The sequence below is a fragment of the Ascidiella aspersa genome, chromosome 8 (genome assembly GCF_963924565.1).
Source record: "Ascidiella aspersa chromosome 8, kaAscAspe10.2, whole genome shotgun sequence".
NCBI classification, from domain to species: Eukaryota; Metazoa; Chordata; class Ascidiacea; order Phlebobranchia; family Ascidiidae; genus Ascidiella; species Ascidiella aspersa.
This window is the reverse complement of record NC_139454.1, coordinates 17,361,180-17,386,258: the sequence shown is the minus strand read 5'-3', so window position 1 is coordinate 17,386,258 and position 25,079 is coordinate 17,361,180. Positions and strand designations below refer to the sequence as shown.

The 25,079-nt window shown below is 37.4% G+C and overlaps 2 protein-coding genes across 2 annotated transcripts in view; one reads left to right on the top strand and one right to left on the bottom strand.

Annotated features, from left to right (window-relative positions):
* Positions 1-583: 583 nt before the first annotated feature.
* LOC146136595 (transcription initiation factor TFIID subunit 1-like) overlaps positions 584-25,079 on the bottom strand; it is a 41,413-nt gene continuing 16,917 nt past the window's right edge. Inside the window, exons 25-42 of the mRNA XM_083395564.1 lie at positions 24,277-24,452; positions 13,883-14,006; positions 13,180-13,332; positions 12,539-12,661; positions 11,276-11,476; positions 10,622-10,833; positions 10,118-10,229; positions 9,617-9,745; positions 9,399-9,479; positions 8,454-8,615; positions 7,926-8,051; positions 7,402-7,523; positions 6,592-6,820; positions 6,021-6,080; positions 3,295-3,369; positions 2,546-2,687; positions 1,605-1,700; positions 584-1,110 (exon numbers count right to left, since the gene is read on the bottom strand). Coding sequence (XP_083251690.1) covers positions 884-1,110; positions 1,605-1,700; positions 2,546-2,687; positions 3,295-3,369; positions 6,021-6,080; positions 6,592-6,820; positions 7,402-7,523; positions 7,926-8,051; positions 8,454-8,615; positions 9,399-9,479; positions 9,617-9,745; positions 10,118-10,229; positions 10,622-10,833; positions 11,276-11,476; positions 12,539-12,661; positions 13,180-13,332; positions 13,883-14,006; positions 24,277-24,452 — 2,550 coding nt within the window. The 3' untranslated portion in view covers positions 584-883. The remainder of the gene's footprint in view (positions 1,111-1,604; positions 1,701-2,545; positions 2,688-3,294; positions 3,370-6,020; positions 6,081-6,591; positions 6,821-7,401; positions 7,524-7,925; positions 8,052-8,453; positions 8,616-9,398; positions 9,480-9,616; positions 9,746-10,117; positions 10,230-10,621; positions 10,834-11,275; positions 11,477-12,538; positions 12,662-13,179; positions 13,333-13,882; positions 14,007-24,276; positions 24,453-25,079) is intronic.
* LOC146136596 (uncharacterized) lies at positions 19,704-22,067 on the top strand. Its single transcript, XM_083395566.1, has 2 exons — positions 19,704-19,953; positions 21,050-22,067. Exons 1-2 carry the CDS (start codon positions 19,806-19,808, stop codon positions 21,487-21,489), a joined length of 588 nt encoding a protein of 195 aa, XP_083251692.1. The 5' UTR covers positions 19,704-19,805; the 3' UTR covers positions 21,490-22,067.

Genomic DNA, 25,079 nt, shown 5'->3' with positions numbered 1-25,079 from the left:
CGCGATTATTTCTAATCTAACAACTTTCTAACTAAAGCGAACGATTCGCTGATAGCATATAGCACATCATAATAGAAGCTTTATGACGTCGCAAGAGACATCATAAAACACGCTATATGATCGAATAATAAGCATAACTAAAGACAATAATGATAAAAGAAAATCTTTAAAACGTGGACCAATGTTTACAAATATTCGCTAAAGCCTGCCTAACGGTGAAAAACTTTAAGACTCATCCTCCTTGCGGACCCTCTGAAAATGCTGTACGGACCCAGTTTGGGAACCCCTACTTTAAACCTTCTTTAGTTACGCAACCAAAGAACAACTAAGGGCTGTTAACCAACGAAGGTTTGACGCAAATTAGCAATTTGCCTAAGCATTGCAAAACATTTAAAGAGCTAACCACAGGACAATAACGATCGACCCAGCGTTACTTTGTTGGGATATTCCCAAACGTGCGTTGAATTGCATATGGGCCCAACAGCGAAATACTCAGCATTTATAATTTTGCCAACGGAATTAAGCGGTAATGAACTGTGGCATTGCAAATCTACTGAATAAATAGAAACCAGTTGTTTGGCATTGTATTCTCGCAAAAAGATCAGAATTGTCAAAAAGCAGCAATACAATGTAAAGCAATATTGACCACGTTTGGCGTGAAAGTGCAAGGCGATAGGACCATAAAGAATCGACGGATTTTGGCCAGCCTTCACTTGGTGATGTCAACTCTCCCCGTTTCATAGGACAATGACAAGTGGCGCTGTGGGTCGAACATGGTTGATTTGAGCTCGAAAATTGCTTCCGATGTTTAATGACCACTTTAAGCCCAATGTTTCTCTTCAAGAAAACCTATAAGCTTAAAGGGGTTATACTCGCTCCGGGATTATGCATCCGATAGCTCACTGTCGCTGACGACCTCGCCGCCAACTGACACGAAACTGCCGCCACTGTCGCCAGGCACGTCGCTGTCTTCGCCTTCCGAACTATGACCGACTTCTGAAATTCTTCCCTGCGCCGTGGCAGGGTCGCTGGGTGGCGCCAAATGATCGTCGTTGGCTTGACTAAGGGCTTCATCCAGATACGACGTGACAGCATTTTGAACGTCGGTTTCTGGCAAACATACCTTTGTATTAGTTTTCTGATTTTTGACAGTTAGTATAGGAGCCTCGCGCTGTTTCTAGCGCTCTTATATAGTCGGAGAACAATTATCGCAAAAATTAATTCGGGGACATGCTTCGTCATACATCAAATGTATATTGTCTGGTATACAAACATCAACATTTTAATTGTTAAAATTGTTCTTCCGGCAAAATTTTTTCAAAGTGCCAAGGTTTGTATCACCCATTCGGGCAATCTTCATCAGGGAAATATTTGTTTGAACGTGGTTCATTGTTATCTGGAATATATAAATGTTTCCGACTAATTATATTGCACTGATGAAGATTGCCCGAATAGGTGGTCGAAACGTTGGCACTGTAATGGAAATTTTACCGAAAGAAAAAAAATACAATTAAAACATGCCTGGAAACAACAGGATATTCCTCAACATTTTACTAACATTGATAATGATGAGAGCTTGGTCAAAATAGATGCAAATAACAAACCTTCCTCGGCGTTAGTCAATAACAAGGAAGTATGTGAAGAGGGTGGAGCATTCAAAGCCTCGTCACGTGGTTCGTCGCTAGCGTCACTTTCAGATCCTTCAAGTAGCGAAACAAGGAAGTTAAGTGGTTTAACCAGTAAACAAAGGTTTAGAGAAGCTATATTGCAAATCACAAATGTGGGTCAATAACAGGGCGATCTGCCCTGCATGCCTGCGTGATTTGGAAAGTGAGAGGGTGAACTTTGGATCTTAGGTTGATAACAATACTGAAGTCGCCAACATTAGTAAACAATTATCTAGGCAAGATAACACAATGTGTCTTTATAAAATGTTTCGGGAGAATAACCATGCCGAACGCTAAGCTAGCAAAGCATAAAAACCAACTGAACTCCAGCAAAACGACCAAAATTGGAATATCACCAACGTCAGAATAAAACACATTCCTATGAAAACATGACACCAACAGCCGTCATGCCTTTTGCACGAAAACTTTCGTAAATAAGGGATGAGGTGTAAACTTGGACAACTAGACAAGTATTACATCCATTTAAAGAAATCAAATTGAAGTGTATAATTACGATTCTAAGCTAAACTACAAATAGCTTGTGTGCTTAATTTTTAGTAGCTTGATAATGAATTGCAAAGCCAAAAAAGGTCGAGTAGATCGACACAGCGGAAACGATCTGGAAGGAGGCGCAAAGCGACAATCAAATTTTGGAGAATTTCGACGCAATTGAAGACCTTTTTTACCGTTGGGCAATCAAAGGGGAGAAAGATCTTCCTATTTAAACTCGAAAATTTTTCATTTGCTGTGTTGCCGCGTTTTTCGACCTTTTTGGCTTTGCGATTCATTATTATCAATCTACATTACAGATACGTGGAAAAATTGTCCAAGTTTGTTGTTGTGCCGTGTTTCTCGACCTTTGCCGGCGGACAACTTACGGTCGGCGAAGGGGTTGTCCCCTTCATCCTCACTTTCCTCTGTCCCAGAAACCTCGCCGTCCGACATCAACAGATCCTCGAGCAGTCGACTTTTGCTCGGGTGGATGTCGTCATCGTTCGTTGACGTCACTCCCTGGAAGGCCTGCAAGCATATAATTTTTTTCGTCTTTAGGCATTTTTTCTTGTATTTTTTTGTTGGTACCGATGTTTTTTAACTGATTTGCATTTAACACAGGAACCGAAATTGAAAACAGTTTGGTGAAATAATTATAACAAATATACCTTTTCGTTTCCATACATAAATACTTCTAGTTTTTTGTAGCGAATTTGTTTTATTTACGGTTAAAATGCGGTACAGTACTTTAAAAAAACTTTTAACACTTTAAAAAAAAAACACGAGGATTTTTTAAGTTAACTGGGTTTCAGGAAGTTTTAAGTACAGTTTTTAGAATAATTTTTACAAAGATCATAACCCTGGAACAGTGAGAAAAAAAAAACACAATGTGAGAAAAACATGGACGCGTGAAATAGGCGAACGTTTTGAAACTGAACGTGTACTCATTTGGTATACACACACAAACATTATGCGAAAAACTAGCGACCCCGTTGCTTTTCGCTCCCCGGAATGATGTTAAGGAATGTAAGGGGCGCGGTTAAAATGCGCCATTTAAATAATAATAAGTTAAGGCACGTCTTTTTAACAAACGACGCTTCCACCAATAAATAGCGACTGAAATTAATTCACTTACCATATTTATCTGATCATCGACGTTGGAGTGGCCCGGCGCCTCATTCATTGATTCAACGTCCACGTCTGATTCGCCCTATAGAAACAAACAATCATTACTTCATCAAATGCTGCCGATTGGAAACAAAAGCACCTCCTATAGTATATATTATATGTAGGGTAAAGTTTGTGTTTGTTATAATTTTTTTGTTTACTAAACATAACAGAACTGCAAATGGTTAAGTACCAATAAATAGAGTAAACGAACATTAGCATGATTAGGCGAGAATAACAGCGGAAAACAATACATTGTTTTAATTTTTTTGAGCGAGAACATTGGCAAAAATGCATAAAAAAACACATGGACAGCGAAACACATTGCGAACAACCATTTGCCTAATTGACTTAAGTTCAAGTCAAGTCATCCAAATAGAGTAACATAAGTATACTTAAGTCATTGACTTAAGTCATTAAAGTCATTAACTTAGATCAGTGTTTCTCAACCTTTTTCACCCCAGGGCGCACTCGTAAACCTTTCAAAATGCGGCGGCGCACCTGACGAGCGAGTCGACTGCTAACTTTGTTTGGATATTGTGTTTTTTGCTGGCAGTTTTTAATACATCAGGCTCCTAATTTTATTATCTATAAAGAAGCCTGCGGAGTCGGTTAAAAATAACCCGACTCCAACTCTCGAGTTCGACTCCGGCCAAATGTGCGATTTCGTCAAATTTCGAGTCCGGCTGCCACTCTACAGCCTTTATTTCACCCTTTTACATAACCAAATTAAGGTAGATTTTCAACTATCCCCTCATAGGGGTGTCACATATCTCATCCACCCACAAACCATTGCTGGAAAATATCCACCATGATATTCCGCCTTTTCAATTTGCTGTTGGCGGCATTACCAGTTTTAAAATTGGTACTGCGCACGTCGGACTCGGGACTCGGGACTCAGGCAGTCCGACTTCAGCAAAACAAATCGACTACGGTACGTAGAGTCCCAAATCTGACTCCGCCTCCACATTTAAAATACGATGTGCTTAATAAGACAGGCCTAAATAAAAAAAAAATATATAATAGGCTTTTTATGTTGTAAATTATAAAAACACAGTTAGTTAGAGCTCGATGGAAACACAGAAGAAGCCCCAAAGGAACAACATCTAACTCGGAATAAATCCAAAATTTAACTGAATAAGACCTAAATGGACAAAATAACGCCCAAAACAGTAAAAACAGGATATGGCCTGGGACGGTTAAGGGACATATTTTTGGCATCGGTCGTTTTGGTGTCGACGTTTGGGAGCCCTAGTTTAAAATGCCGTTAGGGCGCCGTTGTTTTGGAACTGCATTGGTTGCCTCTGTTTGGGGTTTGGAGCGAGTAATGGGAATTTGGTTTATGGTTTAAATTATTAGGGGAGTTTGTGTTGAAGTTATGGGTGGGGTTTGGGGTTAAGTAAAAAGTTATAAAGACCTTATTTTTCCAATTTAGGCCTTATTCGGACGAATTTAGGTTTTATTTTAATTTAAACGTTATTACAAGTATTAGGCACTAGTCCTATTTTTTCTTATTCCGAAATGTTTTTTCATGCCGAAGTTGATGTTGTTTTAATTGCGGTCTTATGGCGAAAGCCCCGCTAGATATGTTGCAATATTTCCACTTTCTTTGTTAGCGAAAAGCCAACATCAACGATTGGAACTTCAATAGGGGCTACGAATCCAGTCATATTGATCAGTAGCCTAATTTAACTTTCCCTCTCCAAATCCCTATTTTTTTTAAAAAGCTTTAATTTTATCTGTGGGTGAGTGTTTTCAATTTGATTCTGCATTGACAATTTTTAACTATTCAAATGTTGGAATATGTCATTTTAATTTTTAACTTTGAATTCCAGAATTGACCAACGCCATAATAAAATCAAATACATTTTCGGTATAAGATCCAAGTGGCCTAAATCAGTGGTTCTGAACCGCCGGTCCGCGTACCAGTGCCGGTCCGCGTCAACTTTTCTGCCGGTCCGCCAAATATATTACAATTTTATATTTCAATTGCAAAATGCAACATATTAAAAGCTTGTTCACCAAATTAAGAACTTTGCCAGTTCCGTAATTTATAAGTAGGCTACACGTCGTTGAAGTCTTCTTCTTTAAGATAGTTGTATGTGAAAATTTCGTATACCACGTATGATATAAAAAAGAGAGCAGAAAATTGCTAATTTAATTGAAGTTTCCAGTCTTTGCTTTTAAGTTGCATACTTTTGCCGTAATTACATTTTGGGTTGATTTTGATTTTTAAAGGTCCACCGGTCCGCAAAATGTGTTTTGAAATTTCACCGGTCCGTAAGCTAAAAAAGGTTGAGAACCACTGGCCTAAATAACATTCTCTTCCACAGGAAATGGGTATAAAACGATTAGGCGCCGCCACAGCCTTATATGGGCCATGTTTTTTTAAACGGCGGCGTCTGTAGACACTGTTTTGAAACTGGACTATTGGTCCGATAGGGTATGTTTTCTATTGGTCCTCTTTCGATCTTATTCCGAACTGTGTTATATTCCGACGTTGCTGTTATTCTAATTTTGGTCTTATTGCTGGAATCTTTTAGTCGCAAATTCTAAAATAATGCAGAATTTTTGTAACATTTTTTCCCATTTTCTCGCGGCGCACCTGGCAACCTCCCGCCGCGGCGCACCGGTTGAGAAACGCTGACTTAGATCATTACTGTAAATATTGTTCACAAACACCACAGCTCTTACCATTTTGTCATCGGGAAACGACATGTTGCTATCTTCGTCCATCATTTCATCGTCAAGGCCCTTAATTAAAACAAACAACTTTTCTTGCGCATTTTGAGTCATTGTCTACCAAGCTAAATCCCGGGTTCCTGCAGCCAAATGCTATTGTGCTTTTAACTTTAGGTTAATATTTAAAAGTTGGTCGTTACAATTCCCTGTGTTAGCAGGACAAGTGTTCGTTTGAACATGGGTTACATTGAACACGTGGCCAACAACATGAAAATATATGACAAAAACGTCGAGAGGTTTAGAAAAGACAACCCAGCCATAATTAGATAATGCGGTTTTAACTTTGGGTTGCTGCCTGAAAATCACTAATCATAGTTCGTTAAACGGAAACTTTTAGGTTAGATTAAAAGTTAAATAGAACAGTTGTAAAGCAAAAAAATGTGTTTTTTACTTATTTTGTATAGATTAATATTTTTACTATTAAAACCGTGTTTTGTTATTCGAAACGGTAAATCATTAAAAAAAATTTGTGTAAAAAAAAATTTGTGTCGACGCGATGAAATCGAGGGCCAAGATGACGTACCCCAGATGACGGAAGAGTGACGTCATCGATATCGGCGACCTCGGCCTCGGCCGCTTTCTTGGCGGCGGCGATGTCGTTTTCCAACTGAGTGAGATGCTCGTCGTTCTGGTCGAGCGAGTCCCGGCACACCTTCACAATGGTTCGCGCGGTCTCGGTGAAGGTCGAGTCGGCGCCGTTGAACTTGACGCTGTTGGTCAGGATCAGTTCGACGTGCTCCATGAACTGGCCTCTGCGGGACGAAGGTGAAGTTTTTATCCAGTGAATAGGGTATTAGGAGAAGGTTACGTCGTAAAAGTTAAATAGCGCATGGAAACAAAAAACGGTACATTGAAAGGCAAAAAATTAGTTTGTTTGGATGTTATAGTATGATAAATATATTTCGCTGTTAAAAGCATCAATAGTATCTAAAAACATAACACAATACAAGTCAAGAAGTACGTTAATAAAAACTTAAACCAACTGTTCTAGGCAAGTGGTGCACTACGCAAGCCGCTAAAATAAGGTAATAAGAATATCAAAGCCCATGCAGAAGTAAGCATCATTTTGAACGTTTCGAATAACTCTTTATTCATGTTCAGCATAGTCGTACAAAATGATACCTAATTCTGTATGGGCTTTGATGTTTTTATTACGTCTTACTACAACCTCCAACCACTATGCTCCATAGCAAGGTGATTTCTGATTCACCCCAGCGTTGCTATAATCATATTTAATATACCCACACCTTGCGAACTATCCTAATGCCGCCCAGACCACAAAGTTAAACCTCAAAAAGATTCCGGATCAACAATTTTTGCCTTTGTTTATTACCTGTTCTGGTACTGGTGTTTCTGTACGTTTTTCCTGACGGTGCCGAGGTCCATTGGACGCTGCACGACCGTGTAATAATCGGGGACGAACTTCTTATTCACCGGATTATGGAACGGCCACGACTGTAGATGTAGCAACACGATACCGTTTAAAGCTTAAGACTACGTTTTGGAAAACGGGATTTGCCCGACAATATTCATATTTTTTTACATATATACAGAAATGATAATAACTTCTTTTATCGCTCTACGGGAAAATTTTCTTGGTTCTAATTAAGTTTCTAATCAAGGGGTTTTAGTATTTGGACTTGTTTTAAAACTTAACTAAACAAAATTAATTCTAAGAGGTCAAAAGCTTTTCATTTCATGGTCGAATTAATAATCTAACTAGTATGGTCGCCAGTTGAAATCGCGTATTACCCCCAAACGTTGTTAGTAAACATATGTAACATTAATTGAATTTTAACATTTTTACACCTGATCACTAAATCAATACAAAAAAATGATTGTTCCTAGTTGGCTCACGTCAGGCACGACCATCATTTTCTGCGTGAGAACGTTGTCGAGGATAAAGCTGAAGGCAACTTGGTCGTCGTCGTCCAGAAGTGGGTTTATCGCCTTTTCGAGCCGCATCAGCTTGTCTTCCATCACCTGAACAAGCGACGGGTTAGAAATTCGAACTGAAAAAAAGGGACGTAAAAAAAGGGACGTAAAAAAAGCGAGGACATACGTCGTAAGGTTGGTGAGAAATTTACTTACTGAGAGATAAAAATTAGTATTTTTCTTTTGTAAATTAATACAATTTGTCTTTACATAGTGCCACCTGATTACCCTGCTAAGAATTATTTTGTGATTTTTTAAGTTTTTGTGTTTCTAAATAAATTAACCCCTTAAAATAGAGTGTTCTTGAACTTACTGCATTTAATCTATTGTTAATTTTCATCATATTGACAAGTTTTACCATCTCAGATTGCTACACAGACTCACACCACAAGAAAAACCAGAGTATAGCAAAATCAAAGAACGTAGTGGCATACACTTGACTTCTCTTACCTTAAATTGTTTGTCGGTGTACTCGAGCATTTGCTGCGCGGTCTTGGTAAGGTTGTTGTCGGTTCCGTTGTAGATGCGCGAGTTGTGAACGATGAGGTCGACGTGTTCGCGGAAGTCGGCGCGCGACAAGTACGCGTTCTTGCGGATGTTCTCGCGCATCGTCTGGAGATTGCACATTGGTATGTTAGATGAGTAAGTAAGTTGTGTTGCTGTCTCCTGGAGAGACGCAAGACAGCAACACAACATACCCACCACTAGATCATTAAAAGCAACGAACAAACGGGAAAACACAATAAAAGCTACAAAGCAGGTGGGTATGTGATAAACTTTCCGGAACTACAATCTTCAGTTAACTGTTTCTTTTCAGAACATGGAAGTGAAGTGACCTTTTACAAGTTACACGGCAGCCCAACATAAGTGGATTAGTGAGGAACGGAGTGATTGCTGCTTCGGGACAGTTTAAAAAGTACTCAATTTCAAACATAGAATAAAACTCAATAAAAAACAAAATGTTTTTAGAATAAAGCATATGAAAAGATGCTTAAGTAAGTTGTGTTGCTGTCTTGCGTCTCCTTACGCATCTTACATACCAATGTGCAATGTGTTGCTGGAACACAGTTAACGGGCTAACTTTATTTTCGTTCGGCAGGTGTATATGCGAAACTTTGGTTTTCATTAGCGAATTAAGAAAAATCTAAAACAAGCTTGTACAACTATTTTTTAGGGAAATTTTGTTTTGGTTGAGAGAACGACGAATCTTTGTTCTTTATTTGCTAGCAAATAGTTGATTTCAATAAATTCGAAGTGCAGCGTAGTTACAGCTTTATCCAGTTGATTTTTATTCAATAGAGAAGTATAGTATTACTTAATCTTTACGTTAAATAAAAATATTCTATTGTAGCATGGTGGCAATCAACATAGAATTCTTGATTAATTATATATTACCTGTAGGTCCATAGGCTTTTCAATAATCTTGTAATAATCTTTGACAAGTCTTGGATTGACAGGACAATGAAATGGCAAGGTCTAAATACAAAATAAGGTGAGAAAAGTCCAGCTCACAAAAAAAGAACCGCAATACACCATTACTAATAAAATACATGTATAATGATTGTATATGTTAATTTTAACAGTTCAACGCCTAAACTCTAAGATGGGCAAACCTCTGGAAGTTCTCTGATTCCACTAAGGATGTTCTCCAGAAGCGTTGCCAAGGTGATTTTGGGGTCTGCTCTTCTGCGCTCCTTCTTCTTAGCAATTCGAGTCAAGTAGTCGCAGTGGGTAGCTGAACCCTGGAGGAAGGAAGATTACTAAATGTTACAACGGTTTGGATTAAATTAAAAGCTGAAGCACAGATTTATGCGCTTTTCAAATCTAGTTCTTAGTTTATAATATAATTACTGTTGAAATGACCAAATCTTATTTGCATAAATGCCCTAAATCATTTACTAGCAAATCATAACATTTTCGGATATAATAGAAGCAAACAGCCATTTCTTATAATAGAAGCAATATACTGTGCTAAAATGTAATATTCTATATTACGATGTGATTAAATCAGGCAATATAAAGTAAAACAGAGAATCCTCAATATAATAACATGCTAAACTTAAGGTTTTGGTTAAAGAATACGTAACATATTGATTTTAAAATGATAATTTTACCTGATACTTGCGTTTTTTCCTTAAGGTGGCAGCGGCCAAAACGGAATTTGCAGGAGAAATTTCGGGTTTTTGGAACTTGAGGACCAGGGACTTTCGTCGCACCACCTCGGCACTAAACATATAACGTAATACATGTCAATGACCAATCATGCAAAACGGCACTTTTTATGACTTTTATAAACATCGACAGGTGTTGACACTCATGGTAAAAAAGCAACAGCTAAAAAAAAAGATGGGGCTTTAGTGTGAGAAAACCTGAAAATTAAGAGATACTTTAATCACTGAAACGATTTATGGGAACCCAATACAATGTTGCAGTAAAAAATGTTTGCAGGGTGGTTAACAGAACGCACGAAAAAGTTTAATGATTCTCACGTAATCAAATCGATACGTTACAAAGTAGGCGAAAAAAAACACACATCTGAAACCGTATTCAAAATGCATAAAGCACTTTCCGAAAAGCGCAACTATGTTATTGTACCCAACAAGAGACGAAGTACCGACTTTTTAATGAGGTCTTTGGATAGAGTGATCTTGGTGCCTTCGACCTTAATGAGATCTTGAGAGTCGTGGATCATCTTCCTTTCCATGTCCTCTTCCTGTTCTTCAGTGAGAGCGACCGGACGCTCATTGAAAGATGTCGATCGGTTGTACATCGGGCAGTAGCGGTTGGTTCTCATGTGGCCCAGCTCCCCGCAAGCGCCGCACTTCATTTGCTGAAAGCAATATAACAATTCTTTCGTCAATGGTCAATTCAACTTCGTTAGAATATTTGTTTACATCAAGGATTCTTAAACTGGGGTCCATGGACCGCTTGGGGGTCTATGAACTAGTTTTAGGGGGTTCATGAAGGCCTAATTGAAATATTAGTGTTTATTCAAGAAGTAATCAATTTTTCATAAAAAACAGTTAAATTAAAAATAAAACGGTTTTGCACTGAAAGTATATTTATTAGTTAGACTCCATTTCACATTTTTTTCGACCGAAATCAACAGATTTATGAAGTCTATTTGTGTTGTAACGTCAATTTATTTTGAGAATTTCTTGCAAAGTTTAGGGGTTCACGGTGAAAAAGTTTAGGAACCCCTGGTTTTAATGACAACAAATCTTGAAATGTATTGACACAAATATCATTTTTACGTAGGTTGCGCCACCCACCGAGCTCTTGAGATTGTCGATCTTTATGTCTTTGTTCTTGCGATCCTTCTCCCTCTTGCGCTCGCGATCCTGGTTGATCTTGTCCTTCTCCTGATTCCTCTTGATCCTGCGCAGCTGCTCCTGGATGCGCCTCTTCTCCCTCCTCATTTCCTCGCGATGCTGCTCGTCCATCATCATAAACTTCTTGATGAAGTCCTCGTTCTGCGCAAAACGAACACCTCATGGAACTTACGTTATTTTTTTGTAAAACAACAAAATTTTCTCAAAGGGTAGTTTGTGTTGTTTAAACTTGAAATAGTAAAGCTCAAGCAGCATTGGGAACTCCTTACTGCAAAATATATTCGGAACAATTTCCAAAACCTTATAATATTTAAGGCTTTTAAGTTACTGATGACAAAAATATGTCGCACATCGCCCTAAACCAGTGGTTCTCAACCTGTGGTACGCGTACCATTTGGGTGGTACGCAGTATGTTTTTAAATAAAATTACAGTTTTACGAAAAAGATTAGAATTTTTTTCTATTGTAATAAACTATACATTCATCGTTATGATTGTATAGTTAAATCTTTTATGCTTCATCAATGATTTAAATTATTATCTTCCTGGAACATCTATGCAAATTTATTTTATGACAGACCAACAACAAAGAATCACAAAACTTGACTACCGGTATCTTGCAAAGTTAAAAAAGGGAAACCTTTTCAAGATTAGTGGGCCGCATTTGTTTCGAAATTTCCGGGCTAACTATTTTAGCAAATCCGCCCCTGTTAATACTCCTATATACATTTTGAGTAAAGTTAAGTTTTTCGATTATTTGTTGGTACGCAACAAGATCATAGAACCTCGAGGTGGTACACGGTGCAAAAAGGTTGAGAACCACTGCGGCCTAAACTATATTTTTGAATTGTTTAATTACGTAATTGCAAAACAAAACTGGGGTTTATACAAACGTTATTTACTTTTTACCATGTCTTAAAATTTTTTTAGTAAATCTTTTCTGCCAGAAGCCTTGATGCTTTTTATATGTGATCTTGTGATTTTTTCCGTTTGGCCTTACGGCTTTGAAATCAGGTTAATCAGTAAAAATGACAAAATAGTCCAACTAAAAAGGAAAAAGACAGTACCATGCAATATAGTTAAAATTAACAAAATAATTGATACGGCGTAACTACATAAAAGCATCGATCAGTAATTATACCAATCATTCTTAGATGGACGAACAGGCAAAGTACAAATTTAAAGCGTTAGCCTGGGTGACTCACCTTTGATGACCTGATCTTGACGTAGGCTTCGATGACTTCTGGTTTGCGAACTGTTTCCACGCGGGTGTACTCGGTGCCATCGTCACTGCGAAAGCGTCGGTGGATCTTCAGGCACCTGCCAACCTGCAAGTGACACATGCCGCAGACGGTTACTGATAGATGCATGGCAGTCGATAAACAAAGATGTTAGTATATCGAAAATGTGCAGCAAAAATACAGAATATTCGAACCATTGAGGTAGCTATGTAAAATTAGTTGAACGGACATAAAACATAGAATAGGTAAGACACGACGTAAAATTGTATATGAAAGTTAACGGACGTTTTAATTTGCTTATATCTTGTACCTGTAAATTATCCAAAGTTTGAGGCGAGCTTTAACTATGTTCTCCAAAAATAAAATAAAATCTCGCCTACATAAGCAGAATATAACTAATTATTGGTCACGAAAAAAATTTTCTGTCCCTAATAGGTCCATTGATAACAAAAAGCGAAGAGGTGCACCAAAAAAACGATTAAGGTTATTACCAAAAAAATTAATAAAAATAAATACATTCCTAAGATTTTGTAGAACAATACCATAAATTTTAGCAATGTATTACGCAAATCTCAGGAATATTGACATCAAAACACGTTAGTTACCAGAGATGAGAGGCTGGATATGGAGGCGGTGTCGTCATCTTTTTCTTTTTTCAAAGAAGTAGATGAGGAGCTTCTTCCGAAAGCACCTCCCGAGTCTTCGCTCATCATTTTTAAAAGCTCTTTACGCTCCTGTTCCTCTTTGTCGTGCGACATCTAGTGGAAGAGAAAGTTATTTATTCGCCATGTAGTAATTAGAAAATATGTCTGGTGTTGAGAATAACGTAAAACCTAAAAGGAGCTGAAAAAACTAAGCGGTGGCATAAAAACTAGAGATTAAAAGTTTTACAACGAAATTACGTACATAAGTGGTTACCAGTAAGTTGCAGTAACATTTAAAGATAGTTATTTCTGGATTTGCCAATCCACTTTATGCCTTTTTACCCATTAAAATGTGTTTTTTATAGACCACTGTTGGGTCATGGAAGCAGTTTAGAAACTACTTTTTTTAAGCTGCGTTTTGTAAACAGGGACTACAAAATGTCAAAGTTCAAATTTAACCTTGTTTGTTCTTCTAATCATTTAACTAAGGCTTAGTTACAATTTTCTGAACTAGGCGGTGTGCAGTAACATTACTATGGAACCTATAAATGGTATTCAATCAGAGAAAGTTCGACATCACTAAAGCATAACCTTATTATTAAAATCATTAGCTTAACATAATTCAACTATAGATGTTTCATATTGTCTCTTCGTGCCATTTCACCTGAACTGAAGATTTTTTGTTACTCAAAAGATTTTCGATGTTCTTTCCCATTTCCTCGAAGTCTGAATCATCAGCGGAACTGCTGTCTTCGTCCGTTGAAAGGATCTCGTGAGACGACAACACTCTGTAAAGCAAATGCCGACAAAAGCTGTTGTGTGCTGTTGACATATGACATGCCACGCTGTTACTTTAAAACCACGAAACTACATATAAAAAGATAATGTTCCAGTGACAAGGTTGCAACAAATTTAGGGAAAATAAAGGTACGATTTTAAAATAAGCTTTCGCACTTCAACGAGAGCATTCATCGTTAGCAAACAAATATTAACGACACTTTTTTGTTTTTGCTACACGATAATTATATAACCATAATAGCGGGTTTTTATGTATTGACAGGCATGTCTTGAGATTTTAAACAAAACTAAATACTATCACTGGTTAACTGCTCAGTTTGCAAACAATATTTACTAAGTACACACAAACCACAAAAGTAACTGTTTTAATCATTCCTTTTGTCTGCTTATATACATTAAAAAGTATTTCAAAAGACTTTACAAGGTGGATTCTAAATAGAATATTGTCTAAAATCGTTCAAGTGACAATAGGAGAAATTTGTTGGCGTATCACTAGGGGTAGAATAACTCCAGTTTATGAACCATCTACAGTAGATCATCTGTGTGGATATGGTGATTTTATGATCACCGAAAGGCATTTTATGATATGTAAACTCGTAATTTTATTATATCATCAATCCACTCTATTTGGTTTTGTGATATTATAAAATTGCATCACACAAGCAGAAATAGACTTGGCACATAACTGTCAAATATTGGGGAAACTTACGGTAACCCAGCAGCCATTTTAGGAAGTTGCAAACGTTTGCAAAACTCTCCGAAAAATAGCGGAAAACTCTTCAAAAAATATGCACGCTAACTGCTGCCCATGCCAACGCATATGCAGTATTCGCCCGTTACAAGCGACACCCTTTAATTACAGCAACAGACCAACAAGACAAACAGGAAAGGTAATTTGCAAACTAAAGGTTGTAAGCTGATAAACCCCGAGAGGGCAGGTTATTACATCTAATACCAAACAATACCTTGTTTAAGTACATCTAAAGGCATAGGCTTAGAATTTTTTAGTTTCCATTAAACCTTGGATTCAATTTGTTAGTGTTAGGCAATAATGGAAACAACGACAAAATTAGAATCAGACAAATTACAGCACAGGTTTTACTGCAGGAATAGCTATTACATTACATTCCAAAGGCTTGGAAACGGAGATTATAAAGGGACTGGAAGCAGCAAAGAGAGTAATATTGATGCAACAGAGATACTTGGTAAAGAAACGGTGTTGTATCAAACAACTGTGTACGCAGTAATGCGTTCATTTTTTTCAAATAGCAATAATTTCTACTTGTTCGGAATATTAACGCATTTCCTGCCGTTTGATAAAGAGCGGTGCTAAAATAACTGTTAATCATACAAACTGTAATCCTCAAAAAATCCAATTCTGGAAACACAAGAACTGTAAATCACAGCAAGACTTTATGTCAACTATTAATCGTGCAGCTTTTAGGGGATGGTCTAAGCTTAGGAAGTCGATGACAATTGCTGTTTTCCGGTTCCACGTTAGAGGGCAACGCATGTGTGTGTTTTGAGCTGCTTTAATGCGCCACGCAGTCGTTCGCTGTTGTCTATAATACTACCTTAGACGCGTAGATCTTGGTAGTTAAGTCTAGCCTTGTTTCAACGAGGGAAACTGCGTTAGGGATTATAGTGTATGTTGATTCATATCGATAGACAAAATGTAGTCATGTGTCAAATAAGTTTACTAGAATTAGTATGACGGTATTCAATTTAGCAGAAAAATCAAAAGCACATTGTATGATTAAAACCAGTCGTTGCAAGGCGTACATTTAAACAAAATTCAGAAACTTTATCAAAGGTTAAGATAAAAACAAATGCAGTGATTCGACTAGGAACTTAGTTAAGAAGTAGCGCACTATAGCTCATGCGTTTAACGTCGCTAGAAACGCATCCTATGCGATGCCATATGGTCGCACTATGGCTAAATAAGTATAACTAGATGAGTAAAAATAATACTTGATCGCAGCATTAAGCTTTCTTTTATCAGTATGAGTGACAGTGCTTGTGCATATTAGCAGCATCTACCATAACAGGTTAGCATGCAGTGCTGGCTTGGACGTGTTTTCCAGTAATTTGACCCAAATTTAAGTAATCAAAATCATTAGCAATATGGTCAGTTGCAAACTTTTCACTGCAACAGGACAAGCAAAAAAGACTTGGCGACCAAACGCTAAATTTAGACACAGCAGCACACTTGTCTATGAGTTGCAACATGCCCCAAAGATTAACTATTATCAGTTGCGTAATGTCCTAGTAGATGCGGTCTCGGCGCCTGCTTATTTTAAAACCAATATTATTCGATAACTCGTTTCAGTGCCGCAAATCGTGGAGCTGTATCCCCCAAACAACTATATTGTGTTGACCTGATTTTTGGCATTATACAATATTTCTTTGATTCGCCTGGGTTACTGTGGTTGTCTAAAAATTTGGTTCTGATCAACAATTTCGTGGATAACTTAGTATTCACTGATTGTATAGCAAAACCAATGCAGGCAAATTGATTGACAAAAAACATTGTCACGTTGAGTAAATTGCCATTAATTTGAAATGTTGTAATATGACAAGACTATGTTTTTGCAAAGCAATAGCAATGATATATGTCCTTGATATGTAACTGCACCAAGCGGTACTAGTAGAGCACTCAAACAAATCGCGCATCTGTGTAAGTCTCGAACAAAATGCACTTAAATAGGAAACGAAGTTAAAACAATTTGACGGAAACGTTTAATAGTCGGGATACTGGAATAAAGCAAACAAACGAACACTAAGTTTTATTTGCACTACAGCGCAAATATTAGTGTTCATGAGACTATGGTTATTGGTTAGTAATGTGTGGGACAAGTTTCACACGTTAATTAATGTGTACTAGATATATGGTAAAAATGTTCAACGATTTGAGATAAGACATCTTGCTAGTTTTTATATGAGAAAGAAAGGTGGACTCAAAGCGTGACAAATAAATAGTGCGTTCGTGGAAGTCGAAAAAGGTTTTCCAGTTGACTGGCGGTGCATGGGATACGTGATCTTGCTTGCTGACTTGGATTGTATCAAATTCGTATATAAAAGTCGCAGGGCATTGCATGTGTGAACAAAGCTAATGAATGTATACCGACCTGGGATTTCAAGAAACAGTGCATAAACAACAGTAAACGTCTTAGCTTAAAGTTTCAGTTTGCGATAATGTAATTAAATATTGTAATGTTGTTAAGTAATTAAATAGCTTTCAAAGGCTGGCATATATTTTCTAACATTTTGGAAAGCCAAATCAATTACTTTTTGTAAATATATATAGCCTTTTATATGTTTGTTATATACAATAACAACTTTAGGCCAAAATCTGTGTAGAATTAGCTAATTTTAATTTTACAATTTGCGATTGAGGAATGTTTCATATTTCAAAATAGTAAAGATAGAGGTGTATATTCAACCAAACCAAATACGTGCGTCGTACGTGGAGCCGCCTAGTCGAAACTAAAGAATAAAATAGATTTAACTGATCATTTAAAAACGGGAATGTCATCTTGGATGGTCGGTCGTGCTCACGATTTGTCGTGCCTTACGCAAATGACATACTCCGAGCGAGCGAACCCGTAATAAAATAAAACGCTGTTATTAGACGCGTCGCCAATTAGTTTTCATGCTGTATTGCACGGTTATGTTTTATTCAGTGGTGTTGTTACAAACCAAAAATTTAATTTGAGGGTAACAGTAGTCCAAATATGTAGAGTACACGATACTAAGGTTGATGAAATAGAAACTATTTTTGCAATTTAAGAATAATTTTAGAATAGGTTTAGTTCGATGATATGTTTTCGAGGAAAGTGTACTGTTGATGGAACTTAAGCACATGACAAAAAAACATGTTCACTAACATTGCCTACTGTATATTGGCACAAATTTATCTTGTTCTTCGCGTATAATCTTTTCGTCTTTTGAAGTTTAATGTAATCGGGTCCACCATAAACCTTTATTTTCGCACGAATTTAAAATCAGAGCTAAGCACTGTTTTTTGCCACAGTTTACCAAAAAAATTAAGATTTACAAACACATTTTCTATTGTACCTTCGGAAAATCAAAGGCATATACTAAAGAAGCAAAGGCATATACTGAAGCGCAAAAACGTGTCCTTTACGTTACAACCCATTTGACTTCCCACAGAAAAGGTTTGAGCGCTACTCAGAAAATACACACATTGCGCGAACAATATCGACTCTAGTCGGGCGCTCGAAGACATTAGTCACCATAAGAAGTCAGCTCAAAGGTAAGGAGCTATTCAACATCAGTTCGCCTAACGCCAGTCGCAGTTGCTCGAGCGAAACGCGCCACGCTTGGTCTAAGCAAACAAGTGAGGGAAAGAAAAACTCGGGTGAATAATTACATTCGAACAACGTATTTTCAGTTGCACACCGCTTTTGTGAGGTTATACCCAGTTTTTTCATATAGCGTTGGCGCAATTCGTATCGTACTGTTATTGGTTTAACGTTTACCTCCTGTTTCCCTGTTACTAAAAAGGTGTTAATTTTATAGCTTCCCTTTTATAGAAGAAAGCAACAGAGGCAAGGGTGGATAGTAAGGTTTAAACGAGGTGACATCTTTAGGAAGACATTGAGCGATATTAACGAATTTGGCAGGTTACCCATTTTTGGATGGGGCATATTCTGATGAACGACGCTTGTTTTCCTGTTAAATTCAATTCTAACGAAGTCAATACTATGAACTTTAGTGCCAGGATAAGCTGAAAGCGTCGATTTAGGACTAGGTTGTTTTTACGAATTTAAACCAACCAGGGCGAGCAATCGGTGATTATAGAGCAATCCATGACAAAACAGACCACAAGGGTGGGCATATTGCGCAATTGGATAGGAATAATATTTGTCAGGACACGCAAGGTGCTTAAGCACGGCAACGATTCAGTCGAAAACGAATCCCTGAAACTACACTTAACATTTGTACAGTAACAGCATAGCTTCAAAGGCTACCATCATATTGTTTGACAGGAAATTCGAAAAAAACGGCCAAAGTATATTTTTTTACTCATAGCGGCAGCACAACAGTGTCGTGCAGTGTAGGTCAACGTTTAATCAAAGAGAGCCACGTATGAGACCACTTCATTAAAATTCGTTTAGGCGAACAATATAAACCTAAAACATCTTGTCCAGGCGGTCTATGTATGTGCAGAGAGTATGAGAACTAGAGGCGTAGCTAAAGTGCTGGGTAAATAGCATACGTCGCCTGTGTAGGCCCGTAGGACTGCGTGTGAGGCGCGACGAAGTGCACACAATAAAACTCACCCTTTACGACTAGACAAAGTGCTGATTTTTTGGTTTTTTTAAACAAGATAGCGTTTTACAAACAATGGTTCTTAAAAACTTCAGGTTTTAACATTTTGCGCAGGTAATCTCCAATTTAAATAGTTCATAAAAAGTTGCATACGATTTATAATAAAAAAGTTTAAAAACAATATTTAGGGGAAGAATGTGCTACAAGGCCAGATGTTAAAAGACGAGAAACTTATATAATAACGCGATATTTTACGGGAATGAACATTGAACAGGAGCACAGAGTGCAGCAGACAAAAAGTGAAAAGTATTCGCTTTAAAGACTGTGCAGCTACCGGGGTTATATATTTCAAACCGGATGTCAAACTCTTTGCAAACAGAATTTCAAATTATTATCTTGATGTCTAATACAGGAACCCTAAGGTCTTTTAAGGATTTGTGAAACAAAGAAAAACAGTAACAAAGCACTACTTAAATAACCGATCTGAATCTGAAATGGGTAGAAACGACAACATGTCGATGCGGCTCGTCAACGAAGATGAATTCGATGACGCCGACCTGAGCGACGGAAGCGACAACGTTGACCTTGAAAAGGTCGAACTTCACAAGTTGCGAGTGACCAAAAGCGGTGGAGGACCAACAGGTAACAACTTCTTCGAAATTTGTGGCGTGTGATTACGTAAATTCGTTTTTTTAATGAACATTTTTTACCGCACCATATGCATTGAACTGTATTAACCAACAAACAACTGATTGGGACATTTTGTAATTTATTTATGTTTGATATACTTTTATGAATTTGGGTCGACAAAATAAGTGGCTTGATAAAATAAATGAGTTTAGGAAGTAAAACTGAACGTATTGATATTAAAGTTAAGTTGTGAAAAGGACATTTGTCCCTGTGCCTGCCTAACAGCTGGAACTATTTGCACCTGATGCGTCTGTAATATAATATGAATTTTGAAATGTAAATGCTCACTGTAAGCTATTGAGGAAAATGTGGTTAGACATCGATCGTGACATTAGCCAGACCAATAATACCCAACACTCCAATGTGATCACTCAAACATAATTCAAAGCCGTCGTTCCTGATTTGAACAACAGAGGCACAAATGCGGATCCTGTCGTTATTAAAATGTAATGTCACAAAAACCGCAATGCGCAAACATCCTGTATGTAGACAAAACAGGCTGGAGATGGGCCACTAAAAAATGTCTTGACATACCAATCGAATAAATTCGACACCAATAAAAAAATAAATAAGTTTGAAACAAATTAGGAAACACAGAACCAACAAAAATACAATATATCACTAATAAGAAAGCAATAAACATAATTAGGTGGCCTAATAAATAGTTTTTTCATATAATAAACTAAAGGGCCTATTGTAAATATATAATGACAATAACTTTAAAGCACTTATCTTTAAACTGAACTACAACCCGTTCAATAGTCAATCTATTGTAAGATTTTTTTTAAAGAATTAAATTGGTTAGGATTCTGCAGTCTGAAAAGAGTAAGTGCTATTTTATATTCAGTTGATATATATAAGTTTTATAAGTGTTTATTGTTCTAAAACAAAATAGGGTTTAAATCAGAAAATTTTATCGACTAAAAACGAATTGTTATTTTTGAAATTTAACTGTGTATATTGCATGTGGACTTTATCATATGACAAGAAAAAGTATTGCATTGGATGATAAGAACCAATTTAGCTGTAATACCCCGTCTTTCCCCAGGGCCGTGCAGTCAGGTGGTGGTCTTTCTTATGTTCTGGCTTGTGATGATGGGCACAAGCATGCTGTGCATACACGTGGTGGCGCGAGAGGACCCCAACAGATCTACCCTGATGCTGGTGGCAATATCGGCGGCCTGGGTCGCCCTTTCCAATCTTTTCGCCTTCCTTACATTCATCATTGACAAGTACCACGCGTTTAACCGACAACCGAGGGTCTCCGAAGCCCTTGTTCAGCTGCTTTTTATGTTGGGTGGCGTGTTAGGGGGCTGGCTGGCTATTTGCTTAACTTGCTATCGGCCCCCCGGTGTGAAAAAGGATCGGATGTCCGGATTTATATGTAGGGGAATGTTCTTTTCCGCTATCGGACTAGCGCTTGTTGTGTTTCTCATCGTACGTGTGCTCATTCCCAACGTGGACTTGCTGGTCAACATTCGCATCTAGCCTCTGTTTTGCCTCTTTCCTACACTATGTGGCACCGGCAGAAAATCAACAGTTTTCCTGCGAAGGCTAATAAGGCAATTTACCAACAATGAAAAATGCTTGACTCACATTAAGGTTTTTAAAGCAATCCTTGAATTTGCGTTATCCGTAACACCGTTTACCAGCTTAAAATATAATATGTCAAAAACTCCACAGTAGAAATTATTTCGACGTGTGGTTTCTTCTTTACGGCGACTGGTTCATTTGTTGCTGTAATTATTTTTTTTATCCTAACTGTAAAACATTTTAATAATCTTTATCATCCATTCGCCTCTGAAAGCTGTTTTCAGTAGAATAATGGAAAAGACCTTTACTAAAAGTGCAATTCGTCTGGAATTGTGTTGCTCACTAGTATTCCGAATATTTGGTCGCTTTTGCCTTGATTCTGTATTTATTGGTGCACCATTTACGCTTTAAACGTGTTTTCGTATCCACAGTGGAAGAGCGGAAATACGCCGTTTTGTTTCAAGTGGAATTTGCCTTTGTACATTTTTAGTTGAATTTTGCGTAAAGACAAATAAATCAAATAAAACTGTACCAACGCGAAATAATATTGTGATTTGCATTAACGGAACTCCATAAAACGTGACGCTACAAGTTTTACAGCATACGTTAAGTTTTCTTTTTAATTACAGTAGCGTAAATCTGTTGAAGGAAATTTATCTAAGTCGCAATGAACTGTGGGCGTTAATGTACAAACAGCAGCCTAGGGAATTTAAGAAAAGGTATTGAAAATAATAGAAGTGCTCTGTCTAAATTTTTACTTTCTTTACAATAGTTCCGCTATTTGCTACAAATGTTGTATTCAAAATATATGTACCAACTGGTAGTGTTATAGAAAGCGTTTTTTGTATAAAAACGTGACTAAGACACAGAAGTCAGTATTGCAACTATAGGAAAGTTCAAACTATAATCCCAAGATATTCTATTCTGCAATAGTAGATTTCGAATCCAAAAAGCGATTAAGAAGCACCACAATAGCGAAATCCTAACATATTTTTAAATATTTTTTTTACTTTTAGGGGTGAGGTGGGGGGGGGGTGTTTATTCGTAATATACCATCGATTGACAAAACTGAAGTTAAACACAAAACAAATCGCAAACATATTTATATTGTAATGAAAAAATAAAACTAAAAGTGATTATATATCTAACTTAGAAGACGGCAATATTTTTCCAGAAGCGGGCCAAAAGCCAAACTCAGAAAGGTCTCGGCACGCCATAACAAAGTATAATTGACAATTTTTCTTTTAAACCGTGTATAGTTTTTTTTAGAACAACTATATCTTTGATAGACCGAGGATATTGCAGTTAAAAATGTGTCAAAATACATTTTAGTGAATGCGGAATGGGTTAGCGCAAGGAGCGAAAAACTGCGTTTGTTTGGTATAAAATTTGAGTGCACACATTTGCCATGATCGCAATGAAAAGGTGCAATAAAAGTACTAAGGGTAATCGTTAATCTATTTTATGGTGTAATTTCAACAGGGCCTTAAAAATCATGTGAAGCGCAATAAAATGCACTCAGACATACTAAGTTTTTGTGAAAAATTTAATTCAATTTCAGGATAAGCACGGCTTGCACGCATCTTTAGGCTGAAAAGATTCCCTTAAAACGTTAACATAAGAAAATTGTAAATAAAATTCGCGTAAAGCCCAATTTTTTTACAATACCTTATGCCAAGTGGGCAAGTTTGTAAAAGAGGGGCGGGCTTTACATTAGCGAGTCGAATTACATTAGCGGGCCAATACGGCCCGGGTTGCCGACCCCTGATTTAAGCACTGAACATTTGAAGCAATTTCACAATGTAATGTAAACTATACACATACAAATAAATCAACATAAACATGGTACAAATACCAGGTTGTTGCCAAAACCTAATGTTTTGACCCATATAGTGAGTGCAAAGCAACCCAAAAAAAGTTTTACGAATGATTTTTGTTTTATAAAATATTGGCGTTTATTTTTACATGAAGTCAAGTAGTAATTTGCAAAGGATACAAAATTACTACTGCCAGAGATGCTTTACTATTACTTGATAACTGTGCTTACTTAAACTCGCTGAATATATTGGCCTAAGTTAACATGAGTAATCCCTAGACTTTAGAGTATTTTGTCCGAAGCCAGCAAGTTTTCTGATTGAATGCTAGTTTTGCAACTTTACACATTAAAATAAATTGAAGAATCTCTGTACCTGATTTACACTTTCGCCGCTGTCCTCATAACACTTCAATAATACGAAAAATTAGGCGAGGTAAATGTCACATAAAAACCCTAATGCCGCACTACATGGCTACAGATAAAACAAGCACTAAAAATGTTCGCCACAACGATAGGGTTCCAACTAACGATAAAAACGCCAGAATAGGATTCCAAAACCTCCCGAATTGCAACTGAGACTAATTTGTTTTACCTAGCCATCGGCTTGAATTTACCAATTAGTTTATTCTTCAAATCCAGGTTAATTGAACTTGCTTATGGTAAAAAGAGGTACACTACTATTTCACTTAGTCTTAAACCAAGCTTTTTCGAAATAATCACTCCCCCAAAGAAAATTGAGTCAAACACACGGCCTAGCAAATTGATTTACTGGGGATTCTCAGTAAAGCCAAAAAGCCAGAGATACGATTTAACCGGCTAACCTTGTTTGGTCGTTTCGGGCAAACATTTCAAGCGCCCCCAAAAGGTCGCCGCTAGCAGCGCCTATTTCACTTTTATTCCACGAGAACCCCCTCCCCCCCTCTTACTTGTTCTGAAGGTCGAAGATCCTCTGGCACTCCTCCTTGTAACGTTCCTGGTGCTCAGCGACGGAGAAGCGAGTCCCGCGAGCAAACTTGCTCATTCCCCCCGAACCTGCTCGCGCCTGCTCCGTCGACATCGTCCGGACCACGTCGATCACTTCCCAGCGGGAAAGCTTGCGGATCTGAACATTTGTAAAAAAACTTTTTCGTAAAAAAAACGTTCATTACACGCCGAGAGATAAAACTTCAGTATAAGAATAAGTCAGAATACTATTGCGTTTGCTTTTATTCAGATATACTGACGATGTTTTACTTGGCGAAATATATATTATATATATCTTTTAAGATCTGTTAATTGTGTCTGACCTGAATTGGTAGCTGTGCTAGTATTTTGAACTGTTTGTAACAGAGGTTCATAAATTATATTTTGATTTATCTGTGCAATACATATTATAGAACCACAGCAAAAAGCCCGGAATTTCAATAAAGTCAATGCCGGAATAAAAGACAATTTGGAATAAGACCAAAATAGGACTAAAAGCTATTAGTCGAAGTAAATATCTAAACTACCAGGATAAGATAAAAAACGTTTACATTACCCAAATCCCAATCCTAAGTTTATGACAAACTCCCCAATAATTTTAACCCTTTAGCCAAAACTATAACCTAAACACGGCCAAACACTCCAGTCTCCGGTGCAAGGAGAACAGCGACGAAATGTAAATAGAAAGAGCCGGTGCCAGGACGATAGCGCTCAATCGTATCATGCCCTTACGGTTTTATATATTTATTAAGGAAGGCATTTAGGA

What these genes read in the sequence shown, in the direction of transcription:
- LOC146136596 (XM_083395566.1), top strand. Translation starts at nt 19,806, where the DNA reads ATGGGTAGAAACGACAACATGTCGATGCGGCTCGTCAACGAAGATGAA. An exon ending in AAGCGGTGGAGGACCAACAG is followed by an intron (nt 19,954 to 21,049) that starts GTAACAACTTCT and finishes GTCTTTCCCCAG; the next exon opens with GGCCGTGCAGTCAGGTGGTG.